At 41.7% G+C, this 19,631-nt stretch overlaps 1 protein-coding gene across 1 annotated transcript; it reads left to right on the top strand.

The window, feature by feature from the left end:
• The first annotated feature begins 832 nt into the window (after positions 1-832).
• Positions 833-7,885, top strand: LOC125457666 (extracellular calcium-sensing receptor-like). Its single transcript, XM_048542212.2, has 5 exons — positions 833-1,099; positions 2,677-3,510; positions 3,621-3,848; positions 6,602-6,725; positions 6,972-7,885. Exons 1-5 carry the CDS (start codon positions 848-850, stop codon positions 7,883-7,885), a joined length of 2,352 nt encoding a protein of 783 aa, XP_048398169.2. The 5' UTR covers positions 833-847.
• Positions 7,886-19,631: the final 11,746 nt, after the last annotated feature.

Consider the following 19,631-nt stretch of genomic DNA (forward strand, 5'->3'; position numbering starts at 1 on the left):
CAAGAAGCGTTGTCAACAACATGTTTTGTCAGTGAATTGCTTCTCCAATATTTTTATCGTCAAATCTCAGAATCAGAAAATTCCCTACATTGTAGAAGCAATGTGGAACCAATTCGCTCATCGAGTCCACACCGTTCCTTCGCAGGCAAGCCCACAATCCCGACACCGTGAAACTGTAACCCAGGATTTCCCATGGCTAAGATATCCAGCCTCCACCTCCCTGCACACTATGGACAATTTAGCACGGCCAATTCACTTAATGTGCAAATTTTTGGACTTGGGAAGAAAGTGGAGCAGCCGGAAGAAAAATCCATGCAGACACGCGAGAATGTGCAAACTTCACATATGCACTTGCCCGAGGGTAGAAGTGAACCCTGGTCCCTTGGGCTGTGAAGCTGCAGTACCGAAGACAATGATATAAAACTATATCTTTTCAATACTTTAAACAACGTTAAAGAAGGGAACAACCAACGAAATTAATGAGTAAATTAGTTCATCGATCATCATGTGAATTATTTGCGCAAATTTGTGAGAAAACATTGCTTTTGAAAATCATTCATGGCCAAGGAATGGCATATTTCTTGAGAAATTCATAGCCGTGCATTTTAAAGGGCATTCAACGAAACATTTAATGAAATAGTAACATTTTGCATGAAATGTTTTCAAATATTATTTTTCCCCTCATGTGGATGAACAGTATGAATGCTTTAATTCTCACATTTGACATGATGATTATGTTATCAAGCTTGTGAAATTATTTATCAGATCTATCGCTAAAAAAAGTCGTCAAACGGATGTTTTTATTTTCTGCAGCTTTTGGGTCAGAGGTTTCCGTTTTGTGTTGACAATGATTTTCGCCATTGAAGAAATCAACAGGAACCCTAAACTACTTCCTAACGTTACCCTGGGATACCAGATTTATGACACTTGTACCATGCCACCCTTCAGTCTGAAAGCAAGTTTCGAGTTTCTAAACAGAGGTGAAGACACGTCTTCCAATTGCCGAGGTTCCTCGACAGTATCTGCCGTTGTTGGTGAGTCTGGATCCTCACAGTCGATAGCAATGGCCACCCTATTCGGTCCATTCAGCATTCCCATGGTAAGAAAAAAAATGGTCAATTTTCTGTCTTTGTCTGTTTTTGTTTCAGGTCTCCAGTATCCGAAATGTTTTGCTATGTTTTATTTGAGGAACATCGAGACATAGGTACATTTGTGCATAGATCAATGAAGGTGCCAGAACAGGTTGAGAGAGCACTTCAAAAAACACATAGTGTTCTGAGCTCTATTCAGAGGGATACAGAGCATAAGATCAAGAAGGCAATGTTGAACTTGTACAAGTCACTTGTGAGATGGAGTATTATGTACAGTTCTGGGCATAACATTATGGGAAAGTTGTGAATGCATTGAAGGGAGTGCAGAAGCGTTTGAAGAAAATGGTTCCAGAAAGTAGAAGCTTTAGTTAAGGGCTTAAATTGAAGAGATTGGGACATTTTCCATTGGACAGGAAAAGTCTGAAAGGAGATTTGATAGTGGTTTTCATAACCGTGAGGGCTGCATAGAGTAGGTAGAGAGAAACTGTTTTTGCTTATAAAAATAGTCTGAGAAATTATAGATTGAAAGAATGAGGATACAATGGCTTTAAGAGTTGTATTTTGTCCTTGTATTTGTTTGAAGAGAAGTTATAAGACAAAGATGCAGAAGTGAAGCCATTAAAGGAAACAGCGTGGAAGCCTGTTTTTGTATTTAAATTTGAAAGAATAAAAACAGCCTGAATGGGTGGAGACAAAAGCCCCTAGAAAGAATTTTTACTTTCAGCTTTCAGTAACAGCTGCTCCGGTTTCAAAGTTGAGGTTGGATGCTCCAGAACACATCTCCCTGCCACAGTCTGTCTCAAAGTGTCCTCTTGATGTCTTTTATTTACATCCTGGGCTGCTGGAATTGCACGTGAGCCAATCTGTTTTCCTGGACTTGCTTTTCCCAAGGACTTATTTTTTGAATGCTACTGTATCAGAACACTTTGTGTTTAATAGTTAAGTAAACTATTATTCTACCAAGGTTTCCAATAGAGCTAAGTTATTCCAATTTCCTCTTCCTTTTCTTGTGTATTATCTACAGTGTATGAACAAAGTTGTGTCCTGCTTCAAGAGGGCTAGTTTTACCGGTTGAACTACACCCAGCACACAACTGGGTGCGTTTAAAAGACGAAAACGTTAGGATCTATGCGATCGTCAAAATAAACTTTGAGGACGAATAGTCCAGCATACAGCAAAATTGACCTGCAAAAGAAGCAATGATTTTGTGACGAATATCTTTGTGGCACAATGAGGACAAAGGATAGGGAACGCAATGCTCACAAATGGAGAAGAGCTAGGCTCAAGTGAGGCATTCAAGAGCCTATCGGATAAACATTTTGTAGAAACAAGAGTGTAGGTAAAAATGTTGGAGATTGGCGTGTGGGAATGATGTTCTTTCTAAGAGCAGGTGTAGATACAATGGGTTAAATGGCCTTCTACGTTGCTGCAACTGTTCTCTGATTTTGTGACTTTGCTCTTGTGAATCTGAATAAATAGCACGTCTATTATAATTAGTTAATTCATTTTGGGGATTTTTATTTAACATGAATTTCGAGAGTTCGCAGAAGAAAATGTGACATACTTGAAATTTCATTTCCTACAGGTCAGTTACTTTTCCACCTGTGCATGCCTGAGTAACAGGAAGGAATATCCATCGTTTTTCAGAACGATACCGAGTGATACATTTCAGGCAAGAGCCTTAGCCCAACTGGTAAAGTACTTTGGTTGGACGTGGATCGGGACAATCAGGAATGATGATGATTATGGAAACTTTGGGATGCGAGCTTTCACCGAAACTGTCCAACAATTCGGAGTTTGCATTGCTTTCTCCGAGTCTATTCACAGAACCTACCACAGAGACAAGCTACTTCGAATCGTAGATACTGTTCGTAAATCTTCAACCAAAGTTATAGTGGCGTTTGTTGCTGTTGTGGAAATGAAAACTTTAGTGAATGAGTTTGCACGACAGAATGTGACTGGTATACAATGGTTAGGAAGTGAGGCTTGGGTATCTTCACAATTTTTATCCCAGGAAAAAAGTAGGCGGCAGATCTCTGGCACAATCGGGGTTGCAATTCGCCAGGTAGATATACCAGGACTGAAAGAATTTCTCATGGACGTCCATCCTTCCAAGTATCCCGGCAACGGTTTAGTGAAGGAATTTTGGGAATCAACTTTTGGCTGTGCACTGAGGGGCACAGGTAACACAACAGATGATGTATCCTCCACTATGATGAAGGAATGTACTGGAAAAGAGAGTTTGTGGATGACGCGCAATGAACTCACTGATGTATCACAGTTCCGGGTTACTTACAATGTATATAAAGCTACATATGCGATAGCCCATGCTCTTCATGATATGCTGTTGTGTAAAATCAACAAAAATAGATTTTTCGAAAAAGATTGTGCAAATATCTCAAGTTTTCAACCCTTGCAGGTAATATGTCAATATTGCTTCAGCTGCAATCAAATTGAAAACATTATTAAACAGTACGGTTTTTCTTCCCAACTCATGTTAACTTCTGAATTGTTTGCTTTATTTTAAAGCTTCTGCATTATATGAAAACGGTGAATTTCACGACCAAGTTTGGCGAAAATATATATTTTGATGATAATGGAGATCCAGTGGCCACCTATGACATCGTAAACTGGCAACAGAATGCAGCTGGTGGCGTGGACATTGTCGTTGTTGGGGTCTATGACGGCTCAGCCCCTCCAGGACAAGAAATTTTGATTAAGGATGAATTGATTTTATGGAGTGGAGGTCAGAATACGGTAGGCAGAGTTGGAATGCATTAATGCCCTAAACGTTGTGGATATGAAATATCATCCACACATGTTCTGGAGTGTAATGTGTTTGTGCAGGGAGCTTTTTTGGCCGACAAGTTTCATTGTACAAGGGTAACATGTTTCGGAATATTTGAAGGGCATGATAAGATGACCGCGTTAAGCAGTTGTGCTATGGGTTACTTGCCTTTCTGAGTAAAATCATGCAGTTCAAGTGCGGAGAAGTTATGCTGGAGTTGCACAAAATGCTGTTTAGGTCATAGCTAAAGCACTGGTCTCTAATCCACATTATAGGAGGGATATGATAGCACTGGAGATGGCGCAGAGGAGGTCTATCTGGACGTTGCCAGAGGTGGAGATCTTTTGTTACGAAGAGAGAATGCACAGACTAGGATTGTTTTCCATAGAACAGAGCAGATTGCGGGGAATGAAGGTTCTTGTGAGGCGGGGGGAGGTGGAGTGGTGGTCACAGCGGCGGAAAACATGATTCAGATGCATAACATAAAACGGGGCCCGTGCTTGTGAGGCATTAAGGAATGTTCCGGCTTGTTGGAGGGATGAACAACCAGGGAACAAAGATTTATGATAACTGGCAGGGGGTTTAGACGGGACCTGAGGACTTTTGTTTCACAGAGATGATGATAGGAAACTGGAACACGTTGGCTGCAACGTTTTTAGAGGAAGAGGCAGAAACGCTAATGACATTTAAGAAGTATTTAATATATGCACTTGTGATGCCAAAGCATACAAGACGACGGGACAAGGGCTGGAAAGTGGCAGTAGAATCACGAGGTGCCAGTATTTGGCCAGTGCAGATTCGATGGACTGAATAGCCTTCATCATCTTGGACAAGTTGTAATTCCTCGTCTCAGATGTTCAGTTTTTTTGTCATCTTCTGATTATCCCACAACATTTGTGAATGAAAGATTTTCTCCATAATACAATAGTAATAATGATCTCTCTGCACTGAGAGCACCTTAACGTGAACAGACTAGCCCATTGGTGAAGTAATTTGGGTTGAATTTTGCTGTTTGCGAACTATAAGCTGCTTGGAGAAGCGAAATAAATCAAAGGTTTTCGAAACAACATTTACTTTAACAGTCAAAACCGCAAAGATTAAACGTCCAAAGTAACTTTTGTGCAGAGAAAGTATTTACTGCTTTGCTTAAGATTTTTTTCCTGAAATGCACGAAGAAATTGTGTTTCTTCAAAGCAGTAAGATCTTTTACTCAGTTTTTGTTCTTCTGAACCAATCAATCATTACATCTGCATTCAATGATGGTCCAAGCTTCCAAATGTTTTCCTATGCACGCATTTAAAGTTATTTTCCGGAAGCTGCACCTCCAGCTTTTACAAGCGTCCTAATTTCACATTATGAAACTAACCAAGAGTGGGGTGCCTCTTACTTTCTGTCTCACCAACCTCATTTCTTTAAAATTTCTTGTAAGTTAGAACAGAGGATTTGAGGTGGAAGAGTTCACAATTGCAAGAAATGATTACAGACTGACTGAATGCAAATGAGTACTGTTGAATTTAAATCCATGAGTGAGGAATTCTTTGGGGCAGTGGTTTTGTCCCTAATTCTGAGCCAAAAGGTCTGTATTCAAGTACCATTATTCCAGAGGTGTACGAGAAAATCTCTGCACAGTTGATTAAACATATCTAAACATATAGATGCAATGCTGAATCAAAATTTGCTTTTCGAATATTCGATAGAAAATTGTGTACAGTTTACCGAACGTCATTAAAATGTGAGCTCAATTCCTCCCTCCATAAATGCCGTCAGGTGTCTGTAGCAATTTTTGTATTTATTTTAGATTTACTGCAGTATGCATCCTTTTCCATTATGGTCGCTTGATCAGTTAAAAATACCATTATTTTCTGAACAAATGAGCTGATAGGGTTTGAAAATAGACTTACAAGCTCGCTCGGCTAAACTATATTGGCGAGAACGCACATGGCCTGAATAAAACTACTGACAAGTCAAATGGCCAGCCTTTCTGATTGTAAATATTTATGCCACATTAATTCAGTTACCGAGTTTAAATATCTTCGCTGCCTGCCCGCAGAAGGTTTTTCACTTGATACCATTGCAATTCTTCGAAAGCTCCTAATAGCAAATTCAACGCACAGTTCCAGATGAAAGGAAAAGTAAACACAGCTGAAGTCGTCACTTTTTGCAATCTAATCTTGCAGGTCTAGTAAAGTTTAGGTGAGTCACTCTGTGCAAGATCAATAAAAGAATCGTGAGGTGCTGTAATCTTGTTTAAATGGGATGCGAGAAGTCGGCTAACAATGCTCTTGCAAAATAGTGAGAAACATTCTCACCAATACATTCTAAATTTCTACGTATAACAGTGAATGTTTCATTAGCCTTTTGAAAACATAAGAGCATCAATACTATCTCGAAAGATTTAATTCGGTTGGTAAACTGAATATTTCGTTATAAGGAGAGGAGTTAGGCATCCAGATACACGAGAGCGTTCCATCATTTAATTAGGCCATGGCTGACCTGTGGTCTAACGTTATATGCTTACTTTTGGTCTGTCTGCCTGAGTAAATTTTCTGAACAAATATAGATTTATCTCAAGTTTAAAGTGTATAGATTCTAATAAATGTCAGATCAGAGATGCTAAATAGATCGCCGATGCCCTGTTTCACATTTTCATTCAAAAAAAAACAAAACGTCGAATATCACATAGTAAATGACAAGACTGACTTTTCTTTAACTTTCTAATCAGGTTCCAAGAGCAATTTGCTCGGAAAGCTGTCCCGTTGGGACGAGGAAAGCAACAAGGAAAGGACAACCCCTTTGCTGCTTTGACTGCATAAAGTGCGCTAATGGTGAAATTAGCAACGTCACTGGTAAGGAGCAACAAGAAAGATTGACTCATGGAATTGGTTGCTGAGAGAGAATTTCAGTATTTTAAAAGAGCTTCACTGTTTTACTGGAATCATTGCTCTACGGAACGTTTCATCATTAATGACGAATAGAAAACAAGGGAAACCTTTCGAACAGAAACGCTATGAATTGAATTATTTAGTATAAACATAGCAGTATTCGTTTGAACGAGATTAATTTTCCGTTCATTTTTATTTCATTCTGTTTAGATTCACCAGATTGCATTAAATGCCCTTGGGAATATTGGTCCAACTGGAGACGAGATGAATGCATATTAAAGGACATTGAGTTTCTTTCTTTTGGCGATCTGATGGGGATTATTTTGGTGACTTTGGCATTTCTTGGAGCGTGCATCACAATCGGCGTGTTTGTTTTGTTTTATGTTCACAGGAATACTCCAATTGTCAAAGCCAACAACTCCGAGTTGAGCTTTTTGCTGCTTTGTGCATTGACTCTGTGTTTTCTGTGCTCAGTGACATTCCTTGGAGAACCTTCCAGCTGGTCTTGTATATTGCGTCACACAGCATTTGGTGTCATTTTTGTTCTTTGCATTTCGTGTGTTTTGAGTAAAACAGTTGTTGTGGTGATGGCATTTAATGCGGTCCTTCCCAGCAATAATATGATGAGATGGTTTGGACCTACGCAGCGGCGTCTGTCTGTGTGTGTCCTTACACTGGTGCAATGTTTAACATGTGCAGTCTGGCTAAGAACGGCACCACCGCATCCTTCAAAGAACAGTAATTATAGCAGCGAAATAATTGTTTTTGAATGCAATGTCGGTTCACCGATAGCCTTTTATTGCATGCTGGGCTATATTGGATTTCTGTCTTGTGTGTGTTTTGTGGTTGCTTTTCTAGCTCGACAACTTCCAAACAATTTCAATGAAGCTAAACACATAACTTTTAGTATGCTTATCTTTTGCGCTGTGTGGATAACTTTTATTCCAGCGTATATTAGCTCCCCTGGTAAATATGCTGTAGCTGTGGAAGTCTTTGCGATTTTAGCATCGAGTTATGGCCTAGTTTTCTGTATTTTTGCTCCCAAATGTTACATTATCCTGTTGAGAAAAGACAGAAATACAAAGAAGCACATGATGGATAAAACGACTTCGAAGGATCATTAGTTATTCCTTCAAATGTGATGATGTAGTTTATGAGGCCTAAGTTTTCACCAAGCATAAATGTTGTTGATACATGTCTTGATAATATTTTATATTTTAGTAATCTATATGATCTGCAAAAAATGTAACCCTTTTGTTTTTAAGCATTGTAACATTACGATCTACTATACTGCCTGCATGGTTTAAAATGCAGATATCTCCTTTTAAACATTCATAAGTTATTTCGCAATTAGAATTATCATTTGACAGTCGTAAAAGGAACTTTCTGAAACAGGGCAGGGCTCTAATGGGAGACATTCCTTTAAGAAGCCATGAATCGATTGGACAATGCTTCTCGTACAATTTGCATACCAAGCTGAGAAGGAAGAAATGCATTTTATTTTTTTTTGGAAGAACTTGAAGTGCTGTGAAATGATACTGCTTCTTTTACCAAATTTGTTTTCCCTTTATATCTGAGTACTATTTAATTGCAGAAAGGCTGCAAAAAACTACAGAACTGATCGATTTAGTAGTCCTCATTCATGAATCACAAAAAAACAATCATTCAAGTTCAGTGCACACTGTTGAAGGTAAAATGAATCTTGACCTTGATTTCAAAAGGACAGGTGTATAACGGTAGAGGGATTTTGCTGAACGTATACAAGGCTCTGTTCTGACTACACTTGAATACTATGAACAGTTTTGGGCCATTCATCTAAGGAAAGGCATACTGGCAATGGAGGCAATCCAGAGAAGTGTCACCAGTCTGACACTAGGCTTTGACGGACTGCCTTTTGGCGAGGGGTTGAAGAGGTTGGAACTTTCTCATTGGAATTTAGAAGAATGACAGATAGCTGAATTCAAACAGATAGGATTCTTGGCAAGTTAAGGGAACTTTTTTTCCCCTTGTGGGAAGAGTTGAGAGCATAATCTCCGAATAAAGGCCGTTATCTCTAAGACAATGGCTGGGACGAATTTCTTGTTTCACAGGATAGTGGACTCTGTGGAATTTTTTACGCAGTGGGATGTAAAGGCTGAGCCATTCTGTATACCCAAGACTGAAGCAGACAGTATTTTAAACAATAAGAATGAGAAAAAAATTGCAGGAAAGTGGCTTTGAATATTGTCAGAACAGGCATGATCTCATTGAATGACAGAACAGTTTTACTGGGATGAATGTCCTACTTCAGCTCCGATTTCACGTGGTTTTATTTGATTTTTATGAAGAATATGTAAGTGCAACAGAACAGTTAATTGCCCAATACATTTATGTCAATTTGTAAACGCAGATATGATGGTCATGCATTAACAATTATTGGTTGAATGTTCTATAATTTTGACATCTGTAGGGATAATTCTTGAATCAAGAGACTTTTTGAAGGTGATCACAAATGCTTCAAGCAACTACACTCAACTCCCTCAATCGTCTGCGACTTTGAGTCTAAGCTCCTGAGTACTTTTACCATTTAGCCCCTTTAATCTTTCCACTACGACCTCCAAACTAACAACAATTTCTTTCAACTCCTCATTCTGCGTTGTCATTTGGATTTCTAACTCCAGGAGATTATTTATATAGTCCTCAATGAAAAATGACATAAATTAATCAATTACCCTCTCTGCCAATTCTCTGCCTCCCCTTTTGAATTCTGCTAACTCTGCATATAATGGACCTGCATTCTTCTTATATATTCTGATATATGAAAAGTTCTTGTGCGAACTCTGACACACTCTACTTGATCCTCATCGCTAAATCATGTACGCGAGTTGGAAACAATTGCGGTCCCAACACCGATCGTTGAGGAACACCACTGACTATTGATTGTCAACCTGAAAAAGAACCATTTATCCCCATTCTTTGCTTTCTGTTCATTAACCAATCTTCCATACATGCTAATAGGTTACCTGTAACACTGTACACCTTTATCTTATGCAGCACCGTTTTGTACACTACTTTGTTGAATGATTTCTCGAATTCCAGATACATCGCACCCGCTGGCTCCCCCAGTCCACTGTGCTCATAATGTCCTCAAAGAATTCCAGTGAATTAAACATAATGTGCCTTTCATGGACCCACGCTGAGTCTGTGCAATGGGACAAATGCTATTCAGATATCGCACTATTTCTTATTTGATGATGGATTCAAACATTTTTTCATTACAGAAGTTAAACTAATTGGTCTATAATTAATTGCCTTTTGTCTACTTATTTTTAAAAAACTCTGGCATCACATTTGCTAGTTTCCAATCTGCTGGAACCCCTGCATATTCCATCAAATTTGGACAAATTACCACAAACATATTTGTTATTTAGCCTACCATCTCTTTCCTAACCTGTGATGCACTCCATCAGTCCAGGGGACGTGCCTGCCTTTGGCCCAACATTACCACATTAGTGACAATTATTGTTTTTAGGTCCTCACCCTCCATAGCCTCCTTAAAATCGAATATTGTCATGGAATTTGTGCGTTCCACAGTGAAGACCAGCACAAAATTCCTGTTCGGCCCCTCAGCCATTTCTCCATTTCCCATGATTAAATCTTTTTACTCATTCTTTAAATGACTAATGCTTACCATAGCCTCTGTTTTTCATTTTAGATATTTCGAGAAACGTTTGCAATTGTATTTATATTCTGAGCTAATTTGCTCACGTAATCCATCTTACTTTTCTTTATAACTTTTCTCGTAGTGATCTGTTGATATTGAAAGCTTTCTCAAAAATCTACTTTCCTAGTAATCTTTGCCAAATTGTTTGTATTCAATAATAAGGCAATTTATCGAAAAACAAAAGCCCTCCTTTATATACCACTGCCTCAGCCATGTATTAAACTGTCCAATCAGCCAATTCCGAATCACACTATCTTGTGGCACTGGTAGTAATCCGATGTTAACTGCTTTGACGTCCAGGCTTTCAATATCTTTCCTAACTCTCAAATCTCAGCTTTCGAGACGTCAGTTTTCTTAGTGCCTATGTTGTTGGTCCCAATGTTTACCACAACCATTAGCTGTTTCCCTTCCATCACTCCCAAAATGCTCCGCAGACACGCAGTATCCTGCAGGTCCCTTGTATTAAGGAGGCTTCACACAGTCTTGTTGTTCATAGATCCCTCACCCTTAGGGCATCCGATCAGCACGGACATAAACCACATTTTTCTCACTGGTCTGAGCAGTTGAGTAACCTGCCGTGCTGCAGGCTTGGCTTTGGCTGCAATTCCCTGAGGCAGTATCACCATAGACATAGACAGAGACATAGACATAGAAAAGTACAGCACAGTACAGGCCCTTCGGCCCACGATGTTGTGCCGTGGAATGATCCTAATCCAAAAATAAAATAACCTAGCCTACATTCCCCTCAATTCACTGCTGTCCCTGTGTATGTCCAGCAGTCACGAAAATGTCACTAATGACTCTGCTTCCACGACTTCCACTGGCAAAGTATTCCATGTGCTCACAACTCTCTGGGCGAGGAACCTCCCTCTGACGTCTCCTCTATACCTTCCTCCTAACACCTTAAAACTATAACCCCTCGTGGCAGTCAATCCTGCCCAGGCGAAAAGACTCTGGCTATCGACTCTATCCATGCCTCTCATTACCTTGTACACCTCGATCAGGTCACGTCTCTTCCTCCTTCTCGCCAGAGAGAAAGATCCGAGCTCAGTCAACCTCTCCTCGTAAGACAAGCCCTCCAGTACAGGCAGCATCCTGGTAAACCTCCTTTGCACCCTCTCCAAAGCCTCCACATCTTTCCTATAATAGGGCGACCAGAACTGGACACAGTATTCCAAGTGTGGTCTCACCAGGGTTTTGTAGAGCTGCAGCACAACCTCACAGCTCTCAAACTCGATCCCCCTGTTAGTGAAAGCCAAAACACCATCTGCTTTCTTTACAACCTTATCCACTTGGGTGGCAACTTTGAGGGAGCTATGCACTTGAACACCAAGATCCCGCTGTTCCTCCACACTGCCAAGGATCCTGCCTTTAATCTTATATTCAGCCTTTAAGTTCGACCTTCCAAAATGCATCACTTCACATTTTTCCAGGTTGAACTCCATCTGCCATTTCTCAGCCCAGCTCTGCATACTGTCAATGTCTCGCTGAAGCTAGAAATAGCCCTCGATACCGTCAATGGCACCTCCAACCTTTGTGTCATCAGGAAACATACAAACCCAGCCCTCAGATTCCTCAGCCAAGTCATTTATAAAAAACTACAAAGAGCAGAAGTCCTGCGGGACACCACTCAGCACTGACCTCCAGGCAGAATACTTACCATCTACAACCTTATCAAATGCCGTGCTGAAGTCTATGTACACCACATCCACTGCTCGGCCCTCATCAGCCGGTCTCGTGGCTTCCTCAAAGAACTCAATAAGATTTGTAAGGTAAGACCTGCCCCTCACAAAGCCATGCTGACTCCCTTTAATCACGTTATGCTTTTCCAAATAGTCATAAATCCTATCCCTCAGAATTCTTCCCAAAACCTTGCTGACCACAGACGTAAGACTGACTGGTCTCTAATTTCCAGGGATTTCCCTATACCTTTTCTTGAGAAAAGGAACATTTGCCTCCCTCCAATCTTCTGATACGACTCCTGTGGAGTGTAAGGAAGCAAAGACCTTTGCCAACGGCTTAGCAACCTCCTTTCTCGCTTTCCGGAGCAACCGAGGATAAATTTGGTCTGGCCCTGGGGGCTTATCAATCTTAATATTTGCCAAAATTTCCAGCACATCAACTTCCTCAATCTCGATCTGTTCAAGCCTGTTTTCCTGCTTCTCAAAGTTCTCATTCACTATGCTATCCCTGATCAGCCCTACCTTCTCCCTGATCATTCTATCGTTCCTCACGTGTGAGTAAGATGCCTTCGGGTTCTCCTTAATCCTTCCTGCCAAGTCTTTTTCGTGTCCCCTCCTGGCCCTCCTCAGTCCACTTTTGACCTCCTTCCAAGCAAGCCTGTAATACTCTAAAGATGTGTTACACCCTTGCTTCCTCCACCTTACATAAGCTGCCTTTTTCCTTTTGACAAGAAGCACCTCTGTTCCCGTCATCCAAGGCTCCTTAATCTTACCCCTTCTTAATGTCTCAGAGGAACAAATTTGTGCATCACTCGCAACAACTGCTCCTTAAACAGTCTTCACATGTATGTTGTGCCCTTTTTGTGGAACAATTGCTCCCAATCTGTACTTCCCAACTCCTGCCCGATAGCGTCATAGTTTCCTTTTCCCCAATTAAATATCTTGCCCTGGTAACTGCTCCTTTTCCTTTCCATGGCTATGGTAAATGTGAGGCTGTTGTGGTCACTGTCGCCAATGTGTTCTCCCACCACGAAATCTGACACCTGTCCTGGCTCATTGCCGAGCACCAAATCCAAAATGGCCTCCCCCCTCGTTGGCCTGTCCACATACTGAGTAAGGAAACCCTCCCGAACACACCGAACAAAAACGGTTCCATCCAAACCATCTGCACTAAGCAGGTTCCAATCAATATTGGGAAAGTTGAAATCACCCATAACAACAACCCTGCTACGTTTGCACTTTTCAACAATCTGCTGGCCTATGAGTTCTTCGATCTCCCTACTGCTATTTGGGGGTCTTAGAAAACCCCCAATGAAGTGACTGCACCCTTGCTGTTCCTAGCTTCCACCCACACTGATTCAATTGATAAATCTTCCTCGGCAACTTCAGCCCATACCACCTCAGTAGACGAGTCCTCATCAAAAGTTCTTTCAGCCACCGTTATACTGTCATTGGCCAACAAAGCCACACCTCCCCCTCTTTTACCACCTTCCCTGACCTTAATGAAATATCTAAACCCTGGAACCTGCAACATCCATTCCTGACCCTACTCTATCCATGTCTCCGAAATGGCCACAACATTGAAGTCCCAGGTACAGATAAAGCTGCAAGCTCACCTACCTTGTTCTGGATACTTCTGGCGTTAAAGTAGACTCACTTCAATCCAGCTTGCTGTCTGCCAGCACTCTCCTGTGACAGTGAGGTCCTGTCCATGTCCTCCCTACGCTCATCCTCCCGTGTACTAGGACTACACCTCAATTTCCCATCCCCCTTCTGAGCTGGTTTAAATCCACCCGAATAGCACTAGCAAATTTCCCACCCAGGATATTAGTGCCCCTCTGGTTCAAGTGGAGACTGTCCTGTTTGCAGAGGTCCCGCCTTCCCCAGAATGAGCCCCAATTGTCCATGTACCTAAAGCCCTCCATAGTGCACCATCCCTGCAGCCACGTGTTCAGCTGAAATCTCTCCCTGTTCTTAGCCTCGCTATCACGTGGCACGGGAATCAAGCCAGAGATAACCACTCTGTTTGTTCTAGCTCTCAGCTTCCACCCGAGCTCCCTGAAATCCTGCCTGACATCCCTATCCCTCTTTCTACCTATGTCGTTGGTTCCTATGTGGAACACGACTTGGGGCTAGTCACCCCCTCCCTTCAGGACCCCAAAAACATGATCTGAAACATCACGGGCCCTGGCACCTGGGAGGCAACACACCAAACGTGAGCCTCTTTCGTTCCCGGCAAACCTTCTGTCAGTCCCTCTAACTATTGAGTCCCCAATGACTAACACTCTCTGCCTATCCCCCCATCCCTTCTGTGCAAGAGGGACAGGCTCTGTGCCGGAGACCTGCACCCTACTGCATGCCCCAGGTAAGCCATGCCCCCCAAACAGTATCCAAAATGGTATACCTTGTTTTTCAGGGTATCGACCACAGGGGATCCCTGCACTGATTGCGTTTTCCCCTTTCTAACAGTAACACAGCTTTCTTCATGCTTCGGAGTAACTACTTCCCTGTAACTCTTGTCTATCACTGATTCTGCCTCCCGAATCATCCGATGTTCATCCAGCTCCCGCTCCAGTTCCCTATTGCGGTCTTGGAGGAGCAAGAGATGGGCGCACGTCCTGCAGATGTATTTGGATGGGACACTAATGGCGTCCCTCACCTCATACTTCATGCAGGAGGAACATTCCTCCACCTGCACTGCCACCCCTACCATCATAAGAACTCAGCACAGAGTACTGGCTAGCGATTAGATGGACTTGTGGGATTCTTGTGCTACCTGCCTTACCTTATGATTGTGTGTGAGGGTCACCCATTCCATATCCTCCTGCACCTTGATACACTGTGGGATGACTCCCGCCTTGTACATGCTACCCACATAACTTTCAATCTCCTGGATGCTCCTCACTGCCTCCAGGCGTCACTCAAGTTCCAGAACACAGCACTCGAGTTAGAGATAATGACGGCACCTCTTCCACATATGTTACTAATCAATGCAATCAGCATCCAAGAACTCCCACACCTTACAGTTGGAGCAACAACTTCAATGAGCTGTGATAATGGGAACAGCAGATGCTGGAGAATCCAAGATAATAAAATGTGAGGCCAGCAGGCCCAGCAGCATCTCAGGAGCACAAAAGCTGACGTTTCGGGCCTAGACCCTTCATCAGAGAGGGGAATGGGGTGAGGGTTCTGGAATAAATATAAATCCCCCTCTCTGATGAAGGGTCTAGGCCCGAAACGTCAGCTTTTGTGCTCCTGAGATGCTGCTGGGCCTGCTGTGTTCATCCAGCCTCACATTTTATTAACTTCAATGAGCTGGCCTGTTATCCCTTCAATTAACCCAAAAAGTGCACACTAGAAAACAATCAAATTTTCAACAGGTTATTCGGTTTCAGTATAAAATTGAAGATTTAAACTCACCCATCAAACAGCCAATCACATACCAATTTAGCTGTGATATTGCTCTGCGATTTCACGCACCTTCTCTCCTCAAGATGTTGAGCCCCTCACTGGTTCCTGGGTTTCAACACTCCAACTACCACCTGCTCTAGACGTATGTTTCTGGAAGCTTGCTCTCTTTTTTTTTGGTTAGAGGAAGAGGGAAGGATGGGAACACCACAGTAATATGATGTTTGGGACTCAGAGATCCTTAACCACCGGGTCCTTGCACGATTCACTTCAGTTGTGGTGACTGAGCTGTCCTCCGCCAGAATGTTCCTCAGTGACAACGCTCTATGCTCGTCTGTTTAAACAAGACTGAGGAGCATGTCACGACAGAGACAGGCCCTTCAGCTCTCCGAGCCTACACCAACATTCTGCACGTCACGACGAAAACTCCTTACCCTTCTGGGGACCATATTCCTGTATTTCCATTCTGTTTATGTATTTGTCAAAAGACCTGTTAAAGGTCATGATTATCTGCTTACACTACCTCCCCTGGCAGTGTCTTCCAGGCACATACCTCCTCTGTGTAAGAAAACCTGGCCTCGGAAATCACCTTTAAACCTTGCCCCTCGCATCTTAAGTATATGCCCACCAGTAACTGACTTTTCCACCCTGGGAAACAAGCCTCTGACTGCCTACTTTGTTCGTGCTCTTCATAATCTTGTCAAGAAGAAGAAGGAGGCTGATATGTAGCTGAGGTGTGAGGGCTCAGTTAGAGTTAGGCAAACCAACTCATTGAAGTGGTTGCTCCACCTGTACGATTTGTGAGGTCTTGGATGCTGACTGAGAGCTTGAGAGTTACAATTTAGCTAGGAAGGACATAAAGAAAGAGCTCAGAAGAGCCAGGAGACAACATGAGTAGTCTTTGGCAGTTACGGTCAAGGAAAGCCTTAAAGCTTTCTACAGGTACATCAGGAACTAAAGAATGATGAGAGTAAGATTGGGGTCAGTCAAGGATAGTCATGGGAAGTTGTGCACAGAGTCTGAACAGATAGGAGAGTCACTAATTGAATATTTTTTGTCAGTATTCGCACAAGAAAAAGACAATGTTGTCGAGGAGAATACTGAGATATAGACTATAGGGCAAGACGGGATTGAGGTTCTTAAGGAGGAGGTGTTAGCAATACTAGAAAGTGTGAAAGCAGATAAGTCCCCTTGCCGGATGGAGTGACTCACTTTGGAAGGAATAAAGGGAATGCAGAATACTGGACTAATAAATAGATTTTTGGTAGTGTGGATCAGCAGAGACGTCTCGGTGTCCATGTGCAAAGATCCCTCAAAGTTGCCATCCAGGAAAATAGGGTTGTGAAGAAGGCATATGGTGTGTAAATTTTTATTGGTAGAGGAATTACATTTCAGACTCATGAAGTCATGTTGCAGCTGTACAAAACTCTGGTGTGGCTGCACTTGGAGTATTGCACACAGTTCTGGTCGCTGCATTATTTGGAGGATGTGGAAGCATTGGAAAGCATGCAGAGGAGATTTACCAAGATGTTGCCTGTTATGTAGGGAAGGTTTTATGAGGAAATGCTGAGGGACTTGTGGCTGTTTTCATTAGCGAGAATAAGCTTAAGAGGTGATATAAGAGAGACAGGCAAGATGATGGAAAGATTATACAGGGAGGACAGTGAGAGCTTTTTTCTCCAATGTTGATGGCTTGCATGAGGGGAAATAGCTTTAAATTGAGAGGTGATACATATAGGATGAAAGCCAGAGGTCTATTCTTTCTTCAGAGAGAGGTAATGGCTTGGTATGCCCTGCCTGCAACAGTAGTAGACTTGCCAAGTTTAAGGGCAATTAGGTGGTCATTGGATAAACATAGAGATGATAATGGAATAGTGCAGGCAGATGGGCTTCAGATTGGTTTCACAGGTCGGAGCAACATCGAGGGCCGAAAAGCCTGCACTGTACTGTAATGTTCTATGCTCTATGGTCTCAACTTGTAGACTTTGAACAGATCGCACCTCAACCTCCGTCATTCAAGTGAGAACAAACCAAATTTCTCCAATGTCTCCTCATAGCTAATGCCCTCCGTACCAGGCAACATCCTGGTAAATCTTTTTCTGTACTGTCTCCAAAGTGATCACATCCTTCTTTTAGTCTGTGATCACAATTGAACACAATATTCCAAATGTAGTCAAAGAAATGTTCGATAAAGCTGCAACATTACCTGCCAGGTTTCAAACAGAATACCCCAGCTGACGAAAGCAAGCATGCCATATGCCTTGTTGACTACCTTTTCCACCTGCGTAGCCACTCTAATTAACCTGTGCACTTTTGCACCCATATCCATCTGCCTATCAGTAATCCTAATGGTTCTACCTTCTGAAATGCATGACCTCACATTTTCCTGGATTAAACTCCATCTGCTATCTCTCTGCCCAACTCCCTAACCAATCTGTATCCTGCTGTATCCATTGATGGCCTTCATCGCCATCCACAATTCCACCAACCTTTGTATCATCCACAAACTTATTAAATTTGTACAAAATGAAACCTCTGATTTATCGGCAGCTTGTCTTCATGTTTAAGTTAGATCTCATCAATTTCCAAGCTTACCCAGAATTCTTAGTAATACCGCACATGAAGTAAGCTCCAATGGGGATAGAGAAGGAAGTTCAATATCATACGAGTGTAAATGTGAGGCTTTTAGTTTTGCCAAAAGAAAACAAACCTGAGAATTTATAACATTTTAAAATTGAGCTCAGGATGATTGAAAAAATTGGTCATAAAAAGTATAAAAAATGAGTTCAAACTAGATCGCTGCACATAATATCAGCTGTGAAAATGTTAACAGTTAGGTGAAAAGAAATGGTTTACTGACAGCAAATATGAGTTCCGAAGTGGTTACAGTGATGCATAATAATGTGGCTGAAATATTAATGAAGTGTTTTCTGTATGTTCTCATGGCAGGTGACATTAAAAGAAATCCAGATCTGGTGCAGAATATTGGGTCTAGAAAGGATAATGTTCCTTAGGACAGCAACGTTACTCGCGTGAATGTTGAACAAAAACTCAGACTTGAGCTACACACTAAAATTGGTGCTTACAAATACAGCAGATGAATTACTTATGATCTTCTGCTTTTTCTTAGATCCAGGGACAGGTCAGGGCATCTTAAATTAAATAAAAAGTACCTGGATACTCAAGGAAGGAACTCGAGAGTCAACAAACGAAAGCAAAACACAAATTACTATACCATTGACACAGAATAATGACAAAACTCTCAGAACATAAAGATCTACCTTACCAGAGGCAATGTGGATCAATGAAAGTAAAACATCATTTGATGAATTTGTTCCAATAGCTTGACAATGGCACCAATGGGATCAAAAGAGAAATCTGTGGAAATGGTGCATTTGGATTTTTACAAAGAATTCAACAAGGTATTGCACATGAAGTCATGACAGAAAATATATGCTTGTTGTAATGGCCATGACACATTAGAGATCAGGTAATGAAGACAAATCAGAGAAATTATAAGGATGGCATATTTGAATTGAAGGCTGCATGAAGAGGGATAAAGAAAGTACCTTGGACCTCGACTACTTTAGGTCACTTTCAATGGTTTAGATGATAGAACTGAGTGTAAAACTTCCATGTTTTCTGACGATTTAGTGACAGACAAAGACACTAAAAAATAGGAGCAGGGGTAGCCCATTTGACCCCTTCAGTATAATAAACGGATGAAGGGTCTAGGCCCGAAACGTCAGCTTTTGTGCTCCTGAGATGCTGCTTGGCCTGCTGTGTTCATCCAGCCTCACATTTTATTATCTTGGAATTCTCCAGCATCTGCAGTTCCCATTATCTCTGACCCCTTCAGTATGCTCGACCATTCAAGAGGATCCTAACTGATGCTACACTTCTTATGCCCACCCTGCTATCCTTTCCCAGTAAACTTTCATTCTCTTATTGAACAAAATTCTACCATTCTCAATTTCAAATATACACAAGTTGTCGAGCCCCACATTCGTCTTTGGAACAGTTTTACAAAACCTCACAATGGGTGGTCAGATTGGGATGTCTGATTGGTGCAGACAA

The sequence above is a fragment of the Stegostoma tigrinum genome, chromosome 14 (assembly GCF_030684315.1).
Source record: "Stegostoma tigrinum isolate sSteTig4 chromosome 14, sSteTig4.hap1, whole genome shotgun sequence".
In the NCBI taxonomy this organism is placed as follows: domain Eukaryota; kingdom Metazoa; phylum Chordata; class Chondrichthyes; order Orectolobiformes; family Stegostomatidae; genus Stegostoma; species Stegostoma tigrinum.